The sequence below is a fragment of the Staurois parvus genome, unplaced genomic scaffold (assembly GCF_062004578.1).
Source record: "Staurois parvus isolate SC_StPar_1 unplaced genomic scaffold, SC_StPar_1.0 ptg000426l, whole genome shotgun sequence".
Lineage (NCBI taxonomy): Eukaryota > Metazoa > Chordata > Amphibia > Anura > Ranidae > Staurois > Staurois parvus.
The window spans coordinates 2,714,506-2,734,073 of NW_028318222.1; the positions used below are offsets into that span (position 1 = coordinate 2,714,506).

The 19,568-nt window shown below is 41.0% G+C and overlaps 1 protein-coding gene across 1 annotated transcript in view; it reads left to right on the plus strand.

The window, feature by feature from the left end:
• The window catches only part of SYNE2 (spectrin repeat containing nuclear envelope protein 2), a 503,718-nt gene that overhangs the window by 277,035 nt on the left and 207,115 nt on the right, over positions 1-19,568 (plus strand). Inside the window, 7 exon segments of the mRNA XM_089687495.1 lie at positions 627-767; positions 1,048-1,230; positions 5,469-5,606; positions 8,910-9,095; positions 9,656-9,778; positions 14,124-14,306; positions 17,402-17,494. Coding sequence (XP_089543621.1) covers positions 627-767; positions 1,048-1,230; positions 5,469-5,606; positions 8,910-9,095; positions 9,656-9,778; positions 14,124-14,306; positions 17,402-17,494 — 1,047 coding nt within the window.

Here is a 19,568-nt window from a genome sequence, read left to right on the forward strand (position 1 = left end):
ACAGTTGTCTTTAAAAGAAGAACTCAAGTTAAAAGAGAGCATGCATTTATAATCAATGGTTTGTAACCTGTGTCTACATATTCACTTTGGGCGCACTCTTTGGAGAATTGTTCCTGTCCCACATCTGTTATTGGCCTACCATAGTCTCAAAGGATGACTTGTAGAAACATGGTTTGTGTACAGACTGTGGTAATGCTACCCACAATACTGTGGAATAATTTGTGGTAAAAAGGGCTTTGTTCTCTCCTTGTGACTTTAGTGTCGTTAGTCTGGCGTTGACAATTTGAAAAAAAAAAAACTATTTGGAGTCATGCTTGAGATTACCAGGGGTGTCCCAGCGCTGTTAGAGAGTTCTATTAAGTGCCTCAGTCAATTTACTGAAAATCTTCCTGCAGAAGGTACAAAGGTACCATATGTGCACCACCAGCAAATAAATGTATTGGTGATCCCATCTCTGGTTTAAGATGTGAAAGATTGAGCATATCTACAGTATCCCTGCCAGTCACTCTCAGGATCAAAAGTGTTGGTCTATGGGCTGACGTAATCTGACTTGTTTGTCCACCACTGACCACCAAATATGCACAATAAACTATCTGAACTCTCTGTTTTGTATGTTTTCATTTTAGGTCAGAAATGAGATTGAGCAGTGCTCTCCACAAACTATTATGGCCAAAAGAGTGAATGAAATTACAGCCGGGCTTAAAAACATTGAGACTCAGTTAACCGTAAAAACTGAAAATATCTTCCAGGCTAAAGAACTTCAGAAGGTAAGACATGATCCATCTGTCACTGGCTTCCTGCACCACAGCAGTATACTTGTATCTTCAAAAAAAAAGTTTAATATGCTTTGTGCCAGTTGGGCAGGGTAGCCCCTCACCTTGGTGGTGTATGAATGTGAGCTCAGCATGCAATGCCCAGAAATATATGTATACCTTGTTAAGAGGTTGTTAATGTCCAAGGAAGAGCCACCAAAGATAAGGCATGTTCAAAGGGCCAAAGCGTTAACATGAAGAGATGATCTAATGTTTTATGCCTCCCCTTTTGCAGAACGTCTGGGATGAAGTGGATAGTTGGCACTCAAAGCTGCATGCACTGGAGTCAGAAGTTCAGGACATGGCAGAAGAGGACCCTAACCTTGCTCAGGAGTGGATGGATAAACTGACTGAACCATTCAACTATTACCAGCAAGTCACCTGCCTTGCTGAACGTAGAACTGCTGACCTGAACAAGGTGAGTGATATGGCTGTGCTGTATTTGTATTGCTCTTCTAAGACCAGCATTATTGTTATTTATAGTACAGATTTTACTAGAAAAATCCATTCTTAGTAGGATAAAATCTAGTTTGTCTAGTTATGTTGAAATTCAAATGTACCTGTCCCTTGCCTACCACAGTTGCAACCATTAGCTTTAAAACCTTGTGTATGTAAACCCAAACAATTAACTTTTCTTCTTAGTTTCATCGTGGACTATTAAATGTAGTTTGTTTTTTTGATAACTGCAAAAAACGTGTTGATTCTGCTAGAAATCCTTCTAGAAATTAACTGCTTTGTGTTCTCTGCCTCGGCTGCAGTCTTATTAGTTATGTTATTCCAAGTTGTCTTCGAGGACTACAGAACCCCTTCCCTCTGTTATAGAAAAGAGGAAAGAACATGGCCGCATCTAGATTGGTGCGGGGGTGGGCTGTGCCCCCCCCCCCCCAGTTTTTAGCTGGGACCCCCCTCAAAGCCAAACAGTGCCCCCTTTCACCCTGTGCCTGGCCATTGAGCCATACAGACAGCAACATTTTCTCTGTCCTTGCTTCTCTTAAGCTACTAAATATACTGCCAGGCTAAGTTGATGTTCCAGGTGGGGGGGGCTTTCTATAACACTTCCCTGCCATCCAATTAGGTGAGGTTGTCCATCGGGGATCTGTAATATCTCCCAAGGCAGCTGGAGTTGGTGGGCGAGGCCAGGGGTGTGGTGGCCTCCTTCACTCCTCCCACAGACTCCTGCACTCAGGCTGATTCCGCAGCTGAAGGAGAGAAAGGAGGAGTTGACACAGCAGCCCAGGGAGTCGTCTTCACCAGCAATGGGGTAAGTGACTGAGCCCACGGTCACTACAAACTGTCCTAACCCACCACTATACTGCCCTAACTTACCACTGTACTACTGTAACCCACCACTATACTGCCCTAACCTACTACTATACTGTCCTAACCCACCACTATACTGCCCTAACTTACCACTGTACTCCTGTAACCCACCACTATACTGCCCTAACCTACTACTATACTGTCCTAACCCACCACTATACTGCCCTAACTTACCACTGTACTGCCTTAACCCTCCACTATACTGCCTTAACTTACCACTGTACTACCCTAATCCACTCCACTCCACTACTATACTGCCCTAACTTACTACTATACTACCATAACCCACCACTATACTGCCCTTACCACTGTACTACCGTAACCCACTACTATACTGCCCTTACCACTGTACTACCGTAACCCACTACTATACTGCCCTAACGTACCACTGTACTACCCTAACCCACCACTGTACTACCCTAACCCGCCACTATACTGCCCTTACCACTGTACTACCCTAACCCACCACTATACTGCCCTAACTTACCACTGTACTACCATAACCCACCACTATACTGCCCTTACCACTGTACTACCCTAACCCTTACCACTATACTGCCCTAATTACCACTGTACTACCCTAACACACCACTATACTGCCCTAACCACCACTGTACTACCCTAACACACCACTATACTGCCCTAACCTACTACTATACTGCCCTAACTTACCACTGTACTACCCTAACCCACTACTATACTGCCCTAACCCCGCCACTATACTGCCCTAACCCGCCACCTGCCCGTAACTACTCTGCCGTGCCAGGGGTGACCCCCTGCCCTCTGCCCTGCCAGAGGTGACCCCTGCCTTGCCAACAGTGACCCCCTGTCTTCCTCTCTGCTAACCCTTTTTCTCTATCCTGCTGGAACCTATCCTCAGCTCTGCTGACCAATATCCTCAGCTCTGCTGACCAATATCCTCAGCTCTGCTGACCAATATCCTCAGCTCTGCTGACCAATATCCTCAGCTCTGCTGACCAATATCCTCAGCTCTGCTAACTCCTGTACACTGCTCTGCTGACCCCTGTCCTCCACCCTGTGGACCCCTGAACACAGCCCTATAAATTAATAGCCCCTGTACACTGCCTTACAAAGTGCTTACCCTATTATTTGCCTTGCTGACCCCCCTCTGCCCTTCCCTGTGGACCTCCCATCCTCTGCTTCCCTGACATTTGTAGTCCTGCCCTATAGTGACAACATTGCTTCTCTATAGATGCTGTATGGTGAGTGAGCTTTGTCACCCCAGGACAGAACGTTTGTTAATGACAGAATCACCAGGTGGAAAATAAGGGAAAATGGTGAAATAAGAAAACAAATGCAGACACCACCAACGACTGCTACGCTGCAATATATTACATTTTTGGTTTTGAGCTTAGATGCACTATGAGTGTAGACTTTTACCACTCTAAAAAAAAGATGGTTCCTGTTCTGAAACCATCCTTGCCAAGTCTCGGAAAACTGTACCCATCACCTCTCTTAGTATCAGTAGGAAATGTATTTTTTCCCATTGTAAATATTGTTTAGGAAGGACCAGGTCAGCTCACTAAAATAGAGCAAGATCTGTTGCCTGTGATCAGAATGGGCTGTTAAGTCATTTTTTCAGTTGTAGTATCACAGAAAGTGAAATCCAAAGTTGCAGCTCCTAGTTGAGGCAGAACAATGTGTCAGCTGGCAGTGGGATAACATTTCAAGTGAGGTTCCACACATAGATTGTAGTTAAAGTGTATGTCTGGGTGCCATAAAAGAAATCCTGTATTGCAAAATAAATACAATGCATGAACATTTACTGATGATTTAAAAATGCCTCAAATTCAGAAAAATGTCTGGTGATCCTGCCAGAAATGCAGTGAGCTCCAAACCTACTACAGTGATCTGGTAACACTGCTACTGCTGCACAGGAAGCACTGTTATTAGGCTTCCCTGAGTTCTCCTGTGCATAACTACAGTACACCACCCTTTATGTTATGAAGATGAGGAAAGGGAAAGGTGTTCAGTAGTCCGGTGCATTTGTAGGAAGTAGAAATGTGCATGTCTTGCAAAGATCTGTTGAATGTGCTTGTTTTAAATAATGCCATCATAAATTATCCCGAGAGTGCTAGTTCACCATGGCATTGCTGTCGCACACCCGGCTACCCCACTCCCTTTTGTCAATAATCTGATGATCCAATAACCACTGGCTTTCATGCAGAAGAGCCATTACCAACCACACCCACTGCAAACTTACTTTGTTTTGCATGTAAAAAAACCTGTATGTAAAATAAAAATGGTAATGGCAAGTCCGTCACAGCCACCTATAAGATTTAGGCCTGCTTTAGGAATTGGAATGTGATTGGGAACACAGACTTTAGGAAAAACACTCCCAGTAACCCTTAGAGGTGTTTTTACAGGAAAGGTAAGTATAGAGCCTTTTCTTTTTGCAGGTATTTCTATTTGTTTTGCCTCTGTAAAGACAGGGTCACTTTAAGAAAAATTCAGCAAATGTTTGAATTTTAGCACAGCTGCATTGTTTGCTCTTTAGCATAATTAGTTCACGAATTGGTTTCACATGTTGTCTCAAATTGCTCTTTAACCTCAACCAACCCTCACCCCCAGCTCTAACATTTAGTTGTCTATTTTAAAAGCAGCATTATGGCCTTACTGTGGCACTTCTGTCAGGTTGCATTAAGCAGGGAGAACTCCATGATGTACTGCAGGCTCCAATCCGCTGCGTTTTTTGAAATGGGCTGCAAAATGCAGGTAGAGATGTGTAGTAACATAGTGCTGTATGGCAGAGATCAAAAAGCAGTATCCCTTAACCATTATGTAAGAGATCCTTCGTCACTAACCATAACCATATAGATGACTTAGACAGGCCATAGACTTTTCCTGCAGCCAAAGAACTTCACTCGATTCCACCATCAACACAGTATTGATGGGTGAATCCCTCCCATAGAGCCATAGTGTTCTCTTAGCAGGGGGGTGCGGGGAGCCGTCCCTGCCAGTAGAATGTAATGATTATTGCTAGTGGTTATCGCTGCTGGCAATAATTGCATGCTAAAAATTTCAACCACCTGGTTGTGTCCATGTCAATCAATCTACTTGAATACAATTATCCAGCCGAGATTCGATTCATCTATAACCGGATTTAGTCTCAACTTGGATGTATGTTTGGTACTCTTTTTTTTTTTCCTTCTTCTTCATCAAAACATACCTATGGTGTATTATATCAAGGTCCAAAACTTGAGTGTCGGCAATCTGTAAATTGATTCTCAGATATGAGTGTTGAATTGTATTGACCTCAATGTAGTGTTGCATTAATGCTTAATTATCACCTAAAAGTTTGTATTCTTTTGGCAGGCGACTAGCAAGCTCGAAGAATATGAAGACACTTTGAAAAGTACAAAATTGTGGATCCAGAATACAGATGGCTTGATAAATGCAGAGTTGAAGGATTGTTCTGCCAGGGTCCTAAGTAAACACCTTAATGCTCTAGTGGTAAGAACAATATGCATGTTGCATATATCTCAGAAGTAAGGGATAGGATTTTCCCCATTCTGTTTATCACACCTGAACCTGCTCCTTTCTACAGCTGTACATTGGGAACATAGTAGACTTCTGGAATAGAAGTCCTGCCCTGGGAGGATGGACCCTAGAGGAAGAACAAAGCAGAAAGTCATTGTTCCTCCCCATGTGGGCTATATCCCTTTGTACAGGAAGGGAGAGCTTAGTTTTAGCTTAGTGTCCTTGAAGGTAGCATTTAATCTTGGTCAACTTTTCATTCTGATGCATTTCCAGGAATAGGATTGTTCACTGAAAATTCTGTGGTGGTGGTGGTAAGGATAATTGCACCCCAAATGGGTGGGGGAAGCAGGGTTTCATCCCTTGTGTCCAATACCATTTGGGTTCTCATTAAATACCCTCCTCCTGCACCCACCCAAGTCCTTAATGTAGCTGTGATAGACTAAAGCAGGCCATACATGGGTCAAATTCTGAACGATTTTTGTAAAACATTGTTCGTTCTGTAATCTGATGGTGCCACCAATGATTTCGAAAATTGGTAGTTTTTCAAGAATTTTCCAGCATGCTCGATAAATGAAATGGGGAGGAACCACAATAATCGGCCGGTGCCATTGCCCCACTAACAGAGCAAAAATCAGCCGATTTATCCTTAGGTCTGATTTTCGAACGAAAAATCATTTGGAAATCGACCCATGTATGGCCGGCCTAAGAGTTAGCTCACCTTCTGTTACATCCTGGAGGATGGTTGACATCAGTCTTCATTTTTGGTGAGATACTCCCTAAGCCCTGGTTTACACATGGTGCAACTAGTCATGTGATTTAACAGTTTCACATCGCATGACAAGTCGCACCCATTTGTCGGCAATGGAACTATTCTTATTGGTATGACTCTGACTTTTTGCGGTGCAGCATCAATTTAAAAAAAAAAAGTTCCTGCACTATTTTTTGTGATTTCAGGTGTGACTTGGATAGACATCAGTGCATGAAGTCACGCAGATGTCATCCAAGATGCACCTGAAATCGCACTGACATGCTGCTTTGAAATTGTGCAATTTCAAATGAAGTTGCACGATTTCAAAGTCAGAAACAGTGTGAACCAGGGCTAAGGGTAAACACTTCTAAAGTTTTGCAGACACTGCAAATTTTCTCATCAGAATAAAAAAATACGCCAACTGATTAGAATGAATTAGCCTCATTCAGAATCCGTATCCAAAAGACATAATGGGACAATCTGTTTTTTCTTCAGAGCAGAATCCTTGCAATGTAAATTGATCACCCAGAGGGGACTACTTTTTTTTGTAAAAGTACATTTACTCTTTAAGTTTAGGTTCACTATGGATCGTATGTGAATCACATGCGATTCTGTGTGGTGCTGTTTGAGCCCATTTGATTTGAATTATACCCATGTGATCCGGTTGAGGCAAACACACTTTTGTGGCTTTTGGGGTGGTGTTAACTTTCAGTTGCCACCCACAGTTGATCACAGAACACAGTGCAATTGTGATGCAGTGTGGGAAACGCACAGGGATCGCTACTTTTCTCATCCCGTATATTTGTGAATCAGAGCTAAAAAAAAGATATGAAGGATCCTGTATTGTTGCTTTTGCTGACCTGTTTCTGAAAATGCTAGTTGCCTTGGTTTTGTTTTGTAGCTCTAGTGCTTAACCAATTCAATACCGGGCAATTTTACATCTTCTTGCCCAGGCCAGTTTTCAGGTTTCAGCGCTCTCACACTTTGAATGACAATTGCGCGGTCATACAACATTGTACCCAAACTAAAATTTTATCATTTTCTTCACACAACTACAGCTTTCTTTTGGTGGTATTTAATCATCGCTGGGGTTTTTATTTTTTGCTAAATTAACAAAAAAAAGACCAAAAATTTTGAAAAAAACACTTTTTTTTTTGTTTCTGTTATAAAAGTTTGCAAATAAATAATTGTTCTTCATAAATTTAGGCCAAGATGTATTCTGCTACATGTTTTTGGTGAAAATAACCCATATTAGGATGTATTTTTTAGTTTGTAGGAAAGTTATAGAGTTCACAAACTATGGTATAGATCTGAATATTGATCAATCCTGAAGTACTGACAGCCAATCTAATTTCTTGAGGTCCAAGAATGTCAGAACAGTACAGATATCCCCCAAATGTCAGAACAGTACAGATATCCCCCAAATTATCCCTTTTTGCAAAGTAGACAGTCCGACGTACTTCATAAGAGGCATGGCGAGTTTTTTGAAGTTGTATTTTTTTGTCATTTTTCGGAAAATGAAAAAATGAAAACAATTAGTTTCACTATTTTATTTTATTTTTTTACATACTGTCACCAGTGCAGTACAGCGTTATCATATAACTGGCATGGCGGTGATCAGGGACACTGACTGGTGACAGTATGAAAAAAATATATATTTTTTTTTTATTTTTTTTTATTTTTTATAAAAAAAAATTCTTTTTTTTAAGATTTTTTTTTCATATTTCACTATGACCAAAGTAGTACAATATTACCATAGTAACATTGTACTACTTTGGGGAAAGTGGTCAGTTTTTTCTTTTTTTTTTTTTTTACACAATTTGCTTATAGCAAAGAATTACTTTGCTATAAGCTAGCATTTACCTGAATGACATCGATTCATTCAGGGTTTTTTTTTTGTTTTGTGCTTAGCTGTGATTTGGCCACAGCTAATCACATGACATGTGCATGTGATTAACTGTGACCATTCACAGCTAGACACTAGTATACAATGGATGGCATGAATGAAGCCATCCATTGTATACAACTGTCATGTGACCTGCTGTGATTGGTCACAGCAGGTCACATGGTACTGGCAACGGGGGTCGATACTCAGATCTGTCATCGGCCATGTCCAAGGTACACGGCCGGTGACAGATCGCGCCGCTGCACGGCTCTGCAGGAGCGCAATCGGCGCATGTGCGGGAGGACGCCAAATGGCATCCACCCGGAACGCTGATGACATTTGCCGGCCGCCATTCAGCCATAGGGCGGGCGGCAAATGGTTAAAGTACTAACAGACACAAAACTGGAGCAAGCATACAGATCAGAAAAGTCAAAGTGCATATTAGCTCAAGGTAATAGACTTAGAATGTATTAATGGATTAGCTTGGCTATCAAACTAGTATCATCAGAAGATGTCACCATTGGTCACCTCAATGCTTCCTCATTCTTTTCATCACTTTTGTCATCTAAGGCACCTTTCAAATCTAGCTTAGGGTCACATGAAGATACTAACCTGCTATACGTTTCTTGTTCTCTTTGAACAGATCGCACTGGAGGATTCTGAGGGAAAACTCCTCCTCCTGGACATCATCAGCTCTGAGCTCGGGGAACTTTCTGTCATCTGCGAGACAGATAAGATTGTAGAAAGCCTCAGTGAAGTAAAAAACCAAGTGAAGGATATTCAGCAAAGAATTTACAATGTTCTCCCACAAATCCAACATTTGGCAAATGTAAGATTGTCACTCTTTTGTCATCCCTGAACATGTGCGGTTGTGTGTGTGTTTATTATCATTTCAGCCAATGCCACATAATGTGTTTGGCTGTATGGAAAAATAATGGAGACATATGTTGTGTCTCCTGGTTGAATTAGTCTTACCATTATTAGGTTTATAGCCACAATATAATTATACTTTCTCCAGTTTTGTTGTTGGAATCCACCATCCAGTAAGGGTTAAACCTAACTTAAGCGTTACCCACGAAAACATAACAAATGTACTGCTTCTTTGAGTAACACAGTACTTTAAGTGATGCGTACTACACCACTAGAGTTCAGAAAATATTTCAGTAAGTAATGAGTTCTAACAAGCTTCCTATGAACGTTAGTCAATAACTTGGCGGCTGCTGTTATAAGACATGTTGCTGGGAATGGTGAGACTTGGCAATGGCAGATTTCAGGGTAGGAAAGGTGACTATGTAGCTACAACTGCTATTCTAGGACCTACCATGTGTGGGTTCAAATATAATCTGGATGTAAAAATTGCCATGAAAATATTTATTTCTCCAATTTTAGGAGGTTGTTACTATTGAGAATGAAGTCAAAAAGATGGAAAAGAGACTGGGTTCAATTAGAACTATTTTGACATCAAGTGATATTGATGATATGTCACCTAAAGAGCACCACATGAATGGCCAGGTAAGTGCTTCTACTTGATGAAAAAAAAAAAAACAGAGCACATTTGTCTGATGTAAAACAATTTAACCTTAAACTCCTTATCTCTTAAAGTGTATAATGTTATGCTTCATATTACCATTTCTCAACCTTTTAAAAGTGGAGGAACCCTTGAGTTAGTGTCTTGAAAAAGTATTCATACCCCTTGAAATTTTCTACATTTTGTCATGTTAATATCAAAAACGTAAATTTATTTTTTTGAGATTTTATGTGATAGACTAACACAAAGTGGCACAGAATTGTGAAGTGGAAGGAAAAAGATAAATGGTTTTCAATATTTTTACAAATACTGTAAATATCTGAAAAGTGTGGCGTGCATTTGTATTCAGCCCCCGGAGTCAATACTTTGAAGAATCACCATTTGCTGCAATTAGAGCTGCAAGTCTTTTTGGGGATGTCTCAACCAGCTTTGCATATCTAGAGAGGGACATTTTCTTCTTTACAAAATAGCTCAAGCTCTGTCAGATTGGATGGAGAGTGTATATATATATATATACAGAGAGCAATAACACAGCAGAGATAACAGAAAGAAGTTTAGAGAGATAAAGTACTTGCCATCAGCCTTGGTTTAGCAGGTCAAGTTTCCTGAGCAAAAGGGCCTTTATCTCCAAAAGTTGGTTCCAATGTTAAAAGGGAGAATTCTTCAACTTAGCTCAACTCAGCTTTTCTTAGCTTAGCTCCAAGCATAACAGCTTTTCTAGGAACTCAGCAGGGTGTCTCCTTGAAGCAGAGAACCAATCGCCTCATTTGGGGAGGGTGTTGGGCGGGGACCCAAGCTGGAACCAAAATCCCTAGCAAGTTGATACCAGGGCAATACCTTTCTCTGGATACCTGGAACATTCCATCCACGAGTAGATTAATATGCAGAATCACCTGCCGAATGTCTAGGTATGAAATATGACATACCTGCTGGGACGGTTAAGGAGATATCATTTTCTGCTCTCCTGTATTCCAGCTCGGGGGTGTAATATATCAGACGACTTGTATTAAAGTAACCGGTCTGAATATATGCCTGGTTTTTATGTAAGTCTTCCATATCTCCAGATGTAAAATTATGAGTCCGTTTTACGACTACCTGGAATGTCTGAAGCTCAGTGAAGGACTGGTTTTATGGCTTTACGATATCCCAGATTGAGAAGCTAACAGACATCTGGGCACCAGCTAGGGTGGGATTTATAACCATGGAGCTCTCCCACTGGGGCCTGTTGCCTTTTGAACTCGGCATACACACACAGACCACATTCCTGAGGGAGGGGGGGGAAATCGGAGGAGGGAGACTGATTTGGGAGTAGAAAATGATACAAGATGGAGGCCTTTGCCAAAATGGAGGTTTGCATCCATCTCTGTGTGCAAGATTGCTACAACCTCCACTCTGATCTATATAGTATTAGTCTACTGTTTATTACATCTTGGGTTTTGCTGTATCCCATCTTCCCTGGCTTTTTTGATTGTTGCAGGACCGTTGATTCCTTTGTTTTTACCTTTCTACATCAAGTTCCTTTGGCTGCAACACTATAAAAGATGAGAAACAAAGTGGATCCTGAGGGAGCTGGGTGAAACGCGTTTATCCACCTGCTCGTCTTTTTCATGCTTATTCAGTTGCGTCTATACCACATTTGTAGCTGATGACAAATATTTTTAAAAGATATTTATTTTAATTTGTCAAATAAAATTGTCAATTTGCCAACCTCCAAGATGGCCACTGAACGGTGTGCATATGCAGTGATGTTCCCTAGCTCCATCCAAGGTAAAAGCACTATGGGGCCAGCCCATACCCGATGCAGCCTCTTATTCCCTGCTTGGCTTTATTGGCACACAAAGTTTTTGGCATCTCCTGTTCTTAAAATTGCCCACCCCTACATACTTCCGTTACATTTCTACAGGCCAATGAGGTAACCCATCATAGTAATGGGCCAATAGGAATTTGAGAGAAGTGGGAGGTAGTGACAAGCTGGAACACTGTTCGGAAGTGTCAGTGCTATACTAGTTAGAATGGTCAAGGGTTTGCAGAAAGGACTCTGTAATGCCTAATGAAATGTGTTGGCCTTGGACCCTTTGTTTCTTGGGTAATTTGTACAATAAAGCATTGTCGCTCAAATGCCATGGGCATGAGAAGTGATAATGTCATTTCTTTAGCCAAAGGAACAGAGTCACAAGATATTCTGCTGAGAGCAAGATAAAACCTTGTTTATGGAATGAACCATGTTTATGACATCTAGTAACCTCACATTAGGAGATAAAAACCTGTTTAAGGAAATCTAAGTTAGAAATCTTTAAGTCTGGGGGAGATGAAGAGAGGTTTTGGGGTAGATAAGAAGCAAAAGTGTGACTTTTCAGATAACTAATATGGTGGTTGAACATGACTGTTATCCTCGCCGAACCCTTCTGCTAGCCCCTCCTGTAGTGGGTGTGGCGCCGCCCACTATTGGACTGTTTCCAGAAAAAGGGTTTATAAGGCGAAGGTGCGGTTAAGAGCAGTAGAAGCTCCCCTAGTGGCTAGAGGACGCTCTGACGCTGGGATTTGTACCAAGGCTATATGGGCTCATCAACTGGTCGCGCCTACGGCTTCTCCGTGACCCCCTGGGCAGTATGGTTCCAATAGGATTTGTTCCTCCCAACTTCCACATAGCTTTGGTAATGTATTAATTCTATGCTGTGACGCTGTCAAATGATGAGTTTATTTCATGCTGCAATGCTCACATTAATATTGGTGTGTTATTATGCAGATTGGGATGAATATAAGATATATCCTCCTGTAACAAATATAAGAAGCGCCACAGAAAATACAAGATAGATAAAATAATAAGCAGCACCTCTAACCAAAAAAGTTGAAATTGTGTATAAATAAAGAGTGCGCTAATTATTCACAAAAAATGCAAGGATAAATAACAGAAATAACAAAGTCCTTAAATATAAACATAAGTCCAGCCACCATAAACAGTGATAATCCGATATCAACTTAATGTCAATCTTGAAACAAACACCCATGTGCAAATCCGACACAAGATGAAATGAATACACTCACCAGAGCTATATGCTGATTAAATTATAAACCAGCATAATAGCATTTTGCTCTGGGAGCGATAATCTGCAGGATATCCCAGTAGAGGAACAGCAACCAATAGTGATCCAATCAGCACATATGGAACAGCTAGGCAGCACATATAGAACAGCTAAGTAGCAAATGGTCTTCCAATAACATGGGCAAAGCTCGAGGAATCAGTAGAGATATGATGGTGCAGTACGTTTAAAATCAGTAAAATTTTATTAGTAAAGTTATAACACTCACAAGGAAGGTGTCTAGCCGACACCAGCAATGACAGCCTTTATAATAACACATCCATGAGAGAAAAAAACCAAGGGACGAACCTCCTCCTGCACCGCGATCTCACAGCCGACAGCTGGGAGGAACATCCCGATGTCACGTCCACTAGGCCACAACCAACGCGTTTCGTCACCTGATATCCTCCTGTGTCTCGTGTGATAAAAGTGGAGGTTTTGCCAGTGCAAGAATATTGCAGTTGGATTCTGTTATTACTTGGAGTGACAGGTGAATGCTATGATGTGCCAGGGCAGGTATTCATTGGGTAGTTGGTCTTTCACAATGCATAGAACATGTAATGGTTTAAATGCTGATTAAAAGTACCTGCACGACTGCATGTTGATTGTGTGCATGTATATGACTTGTTTTGCACCCAGCATCACTATTACAGACTCTCAGGGAGAAGCCTATTCCTGGCTTCGATCACCTCTGTAAGCATTGAAATATTTTTCATGTGAGCTGTGTAATTGCAATGATTCAAGGCAATCACTCTTGTATGCATTTCATCTGTGTATTCAGCTTTTTGCCTGGAGGTCAGTTTTAACAGGTCTCGCTTCAGTTAGCAGTAATAGGATTCATTGGTATTGGTTACTGCACTTTTCATATAATTATCATACTCTCAGGCTGAGAGAAATGGAAAACCTGACACTTATGGCTTTACTCAAGACTCTTTACTGTGGATTCTTAGTAAATGCTATAAAAATAGCCTACAGCCATTTCACATGGATGCCCATGCAGAGTCTTGGCTGTCCTGCTTTTCCTCCTTCATGATAGTTGATTTGTAGCAGTGGACACTGGAACTTGGCACCAAGGGGTCCAAGGAAAGAGATTGGTCTCTGGTGGCAACTTGCCTCCAGGTGAGTTTGGTATCTCTTGTGCCTAATGTACTGTGAGTGGACTTTGGGCGCTGTTTTACAGCAAGCTCTTATTGAATAAACCTCCTAATGTATTTAATGGTCTTTTTCACATATTGTCTTTCCCTTTTAGGTAATCCTGGAAAATATAGACTCCATTAGAGGGACTGTTGCAGATATAGAAGCCTATAGACCTGCTCTTCCATTATCAGACTCTGGAGTGCGGTCACTTTGCGTATTCAGGAGAATGGGTCGACTCTTGAGAGAGGCTGAAGTGCTGGAAAAGATTACCAAGGAGCAGAATAAGCTTTTAGAGGTATGAGACATATTTTTGTATCTCAAGGACGAATAGGCAGGATCGATGTACCATCTTGTTTCTGTATGTCTCTACAGACCTATGTATTATCCACAGTGTCTAGCCAGATATATAGCAATAGCAGCTGTCTGTAGTGATTCAGAATTCCATTTTTCCATGGAGACAAGCCAAACAATTCTTCAAGAGCTGATAAAAACTTACAAAGTAATACTATTTTTCCGGTCTTTATCTCACGTTTCTGCCTGACAGAACAACATTTTCTAAGGAGTTAATGCTGGAAGAAGAGAAATGATATTACTTCAGTATATGCTATTTTGAATATAACCGCTTGAGCAGAGAAAAGGTTTTACCCCCTTCATGAACAGGACATTTTTTTTCTATACTGTACTGTGCTACTTTAACTGGTAATTTCGGTCATGTAACGCTGTACCCAAACAAAATTTAACACAAATAGACCATTCTTTTTGTGGTATTTGATCACCATTAGATTTTTTATGTTTTGCGAAATAAATGATAAAATACTGAAAATTTAAAAAAAAAACCCCAAAACAATATTTTTTACTTTCTGCTATAAAATACATCCAATAAATAAACTTAAAATAATCAAATTTCCCTTGTAGATTTTGGCCAAAATGTATTCTGCTACATGTCTTTGATTTAAAAAAAAAAAAAAAAAAAACAATAAGTGTACTTGATTGGTTTGGTGAAAGTTTTAGTACCTACAAATTATGGTGTGTATATATACTGAATTTTTTTTTAATCCAAATAATGGCAGTGATCAGCGACTTATGATTGGACTTTGGGATTGCATAAGGCAATCTGACACTGACTAAATGCCACTGACGGTGACATTAATATAGTAATTCGGTGATAATACTATACACTGTCACTGTACTAATGACACTGGCTGGGAGGGGGGTAACATCTAGCGATCAACGGGTTAAATGTGTACCTAACTATATGTAAAGTGTGTTTCTCATCTCCCTCTGTACAGAGCTCTGTGTTGTTTACCAACCCAGAGCTCTGGGCTGTGATTGTACACAGCCGATTAGTAGGTCCCGGCCGTGAATCATTGGCTAGGACATGTTGACAGGCTCCTGCTTTGTACAATCACAGCGAGTGTTGGGGGGGAAGGGGGGCACGTGCCCAATTTACAGATATAGGCAGTGACATAAGTCACTTCACCCATAGCAGCCACCCATCTGCAGTACATTGTGGGCGGGCGGTTGTAAACTGGTAAAAGTCTAACTGTAAGTACAGACTAAAATCAATATGTAAACATTGCATACGTATTAAATTGTCTTAAATGTCTTAAATTGCCTAATAATCATTCATTTATAGAAAAAAAATACCCGATGATCCTGCCAATCAGAGGTTGCAGAGAAGTACATATGTATTATTCATTGTACAGCTACACTTAGTCTTGTAAGGCTGGCCATAGATGGAGCAAACCTCTTTGCAGCAACCACAGGTTGCAGGAAAGAAATTCATAGACCATGCTGACAGGGGAATCCCTCCCGCAGAGCCATTGTGTTCTCTTGGCGGGGGTAGCCATACCTGCCGGGAGAACACAGTGATTATTGCTAGTGGCTATAACAGCCCCTGGCAGTAATCACATGTAAAATCGATCAACTTGGGTACATTCAGCCTGCCCATATATTCCTGCCGAACCGGCCAAGATTCAAACCATCTATGGCTGGCTTAAAATGTTACTAAACCCAGGACCCTGCATTCACTATATCTGGTCTCCCACAGTACACAGAACATGGAAATACAACTATTCTAGTAAATGTAAACTGCTAAATACCTTTCCTCATCAGCAGGTAAAGTAGTCTTGTGACTTCTATCAGTGTCCAGCAGAGCACTTGGTTACAGCTTGTAGGAGGAGTTTTCATTCTCCTGTAGTAGGATGCAGGACCTCTGACCTCTGTCTGGAGATTGCTGATTGTCCCTGTGCTGATCACATGCACTATCCCAAGAAAAAAAAAAACTCTAGCAATGCACACCAAACTGAGCATGTGCAGTGTGTCCACGAGCCTCTGTTCTATGAGGAGATATTTGTGAGACACTGGAAGAAGGGGAGGATCAGAGAAGAGAGGATCAAGCATCCTTTTTACACAATATGGAGGCTTAACCCCTTAGGTTCCACAGTATAACAAGCATGCTTTACTGCATATACAGAGAGATTTTACTGTTGTGGGTTTAGTAACACTTTAAGGTTTTGTGGATCATATAAAGTGTGATTTCAGGTGCCTCTAAGTTACTTTTTTGTCTTAATTAGATTTGATTTAAACATGATTTGCTTAATATCTTCCTACTCAGCCCTGCCATCTCTTTAATATGGTCTGTATGCCTGGGGGGACGGTAAGGGTCGCTGATCATGTGACCACTATTGATTGATTGGTCCTGCCTGCTACTGACTGTTAGTGGGGACCGAGATGTGCTACGCAGGAGACAACAGGTTAGGGAGTTGCAGCAAGCTTTTTCAAGCCTACATTGAGCTGCTTCTGAGTAGGGACAAGCTCATGCGTTTTCGGATCCTATTCCAAACCCACTTTAGCAATCCTGCCAGGAAACTGTCACTGCACAAAACCAATCATAGGTGGCTGAGACATTCCCTGCTCTGGGGCCAACCTGTATACCTGCGGCTACTGGGCCGTAAATGCCCTGGCTACTTATCGACTTTGTGCAGTGACAGGTAGGTGAGTTCGGACTAGGATCCTGACACACCTGAGCTCATCCCTGCTTCTGAGCTGCTCTTGTACCCATGTTAAGATAACAAATCAGCTAGGATCCAAACAAAATCATGTGTACCTGAGTGTTCCACTAGTTTTTAAAATTTTTTAACGGGAGCGCTTTATTAAAAGTACATAAAAAGGACATTAACTTTTTTTTATTTATTTTTTTTATTTTGTGTAGAGTACATTCACTTTCCTATCACAAATACACAATATGTTACTTTCATTAGTCTTCTGAAATAAAGGTATAGATCAGTACCTGTTTGTTGGAATCTTGGCCATTCATAAACAAAATACACAAATCACAGTAAATCATGAACTTTTGTTTTATTTCTTTTTTTTTTGTTTCCTTTGCAGCCAATCATTGGTGAAATGTTAGACCTGGAACAAGAGCAAGAAAAGCTAAAACACATCTCAAAGAACTTTACGTATGAAACTCCTGATATAAAGGTAAATAATGTATTTTGAGTGTTTTGTACGCATATATGCCCGAAATAGGTGACAAGAAATTCTAAATTGTGAGTTGTCCTCTAACGGAAATAGAAGAGTAATCTTCCAAGAGGGACGCTTATAAGAGGGGGTTACCTTCATTTTGAAGAGTTTTTATCTCACTTTCTGTTTGTACAGGACAGAGAGAGAAGGATGTGTCGGGACTGATCTAAATAGATCCTTGTTCTGTTCATGGTCACCTGAGAAATCTTCACATCTGACACTAGTGGGGAGTGTCAGATGCATGCCTAATTCAGTTTTCATTCAGACATTTCTGTAGTCCAGCGTTTCTCAACTACAGTGCTGTGACCTCTGGTTGAGAGAGGCTGTCAGGCTCCCACTCCTCTGCTGAACTACTGTACATCAGCACAGCAGGAGCTTGGTCAGACAGTGAAAGCAATGGAAAGGGAGGTGGCTTCCAGAGTCCGGAGCTCTCCTCCTCCCGCTACAGGGCAGTATCCAGCAATGCAGTACCCAGTGTAGGTACTGTTTTGCAGTTTATAAAAAGGCTGCATGTATAAATAACCAAAAAAAAAAATTATATCTATAAAACACACACACACACCTACACCTGTGAGACCACTTTTTTTTTTGTCTATTTGTCACACTTAAATGACTCAGATCACCAAACGCATTATTACACAAAGATAACCCAAGTAAATGCAAAATGCAGTTTTTAAATGATTTGATTAAGGGAAAAAAAGCTGATGTGTTGGGTCGCCCATTCATTTCAATGGGTTTCCTTACCCACAGAAAAACAGGGAAAGAATTCCCCAACCCTTTTTTTAAAAATTGCCCCACACCAATATTGAGAATTAATGACACCCCTGTGTGTCTATTAAAGAGCAGCAAATTTGCCTGCGTGTCAGGAACACATACAATTTTGCGTGCGTTCGACGAGGAGTAAATGTGAACTAAGCCTTAGACTGGGGTGCCTCAAGCCTGAAAATACTTTTCAAGGGTGCTCTGACTGGGAAAAAAAGTTGAGAAACACTGTGGTAGTCTGCCGATCAACCCAATTGTCCATAATCTGTTACTGAAACACACCTACTTGTGATGTTGGAACACTAACCACACTGCCTTTCGCATACAGAATGCATTTAAAAAAAAAAAAAAAAAAGCTAGACCCCTTCATCTCCAAGTTTGGCTATAGTTTAAACTCACTTCATAACGTAATCTAGTGACTGCTTCCACCTTGAAGCCTTTCTCTGCATTATAGTCACAACCTCGCCTTCCTAAGAGATATGGTTGATATCTTCAAATAGCACATTTCTACTCTTTGCATGTGAAAGGTTACTGAACACTTGATTGTCTAACCCAATATGAACAAATGTGTCTTACTGACCCCCATGGTCCGGGCCTGATATACAGGCTATATGCTCAACTAAACTCCGCTACGAATTCCTCCCTGTGCAACCAAGTGGACTACTGACCTTGATATCCCCATTGACCCAGAAGACTCTAAATCCTATTTCTCAAATATATAGTAGCATTGGAGACCATCTACAGGGTCCTTGCTAGAGGGTGTCTGGCTCCAGCTGGAATAACTACATTTTTCCCACAGTATCCTCCAGTTTTCTTTAGGGGTTGTGGTGAACTAGGAAAGTATATTCACGTATGGTGGAGTTGCCCAATGGTGGGTAAATTTGGGCAGACGTGTTTCAAATGTCCTGTCTTACTGAGGCCTCCCTTTCTCCTGACCCTATGTTGGCCCTATTGAACAAATGCCCACCAGATTTATCCCAGGCTCAATTGAAACTCCTTCTATAAGTCAATACTGCATGCAAACAAACCATCGCTAAAGCATGGAAAACCCCAAATCTCTGCCTCATAGAGACAAAACATAGGATCAAGCAAGCTATAATTCATGGTAAAATAGAGGCAATGCTGCTGGACAAAATACCTAACTACACAAAAATATAACAGATATAGGTGAAGCAATTTTTAGCGCCACATTTTGACTGTTCCTTTTTGGAGCTATGATTGGTGGAGCTATATCAGAAATTAGATGACTCTACACTTTGTCTTTACTGAC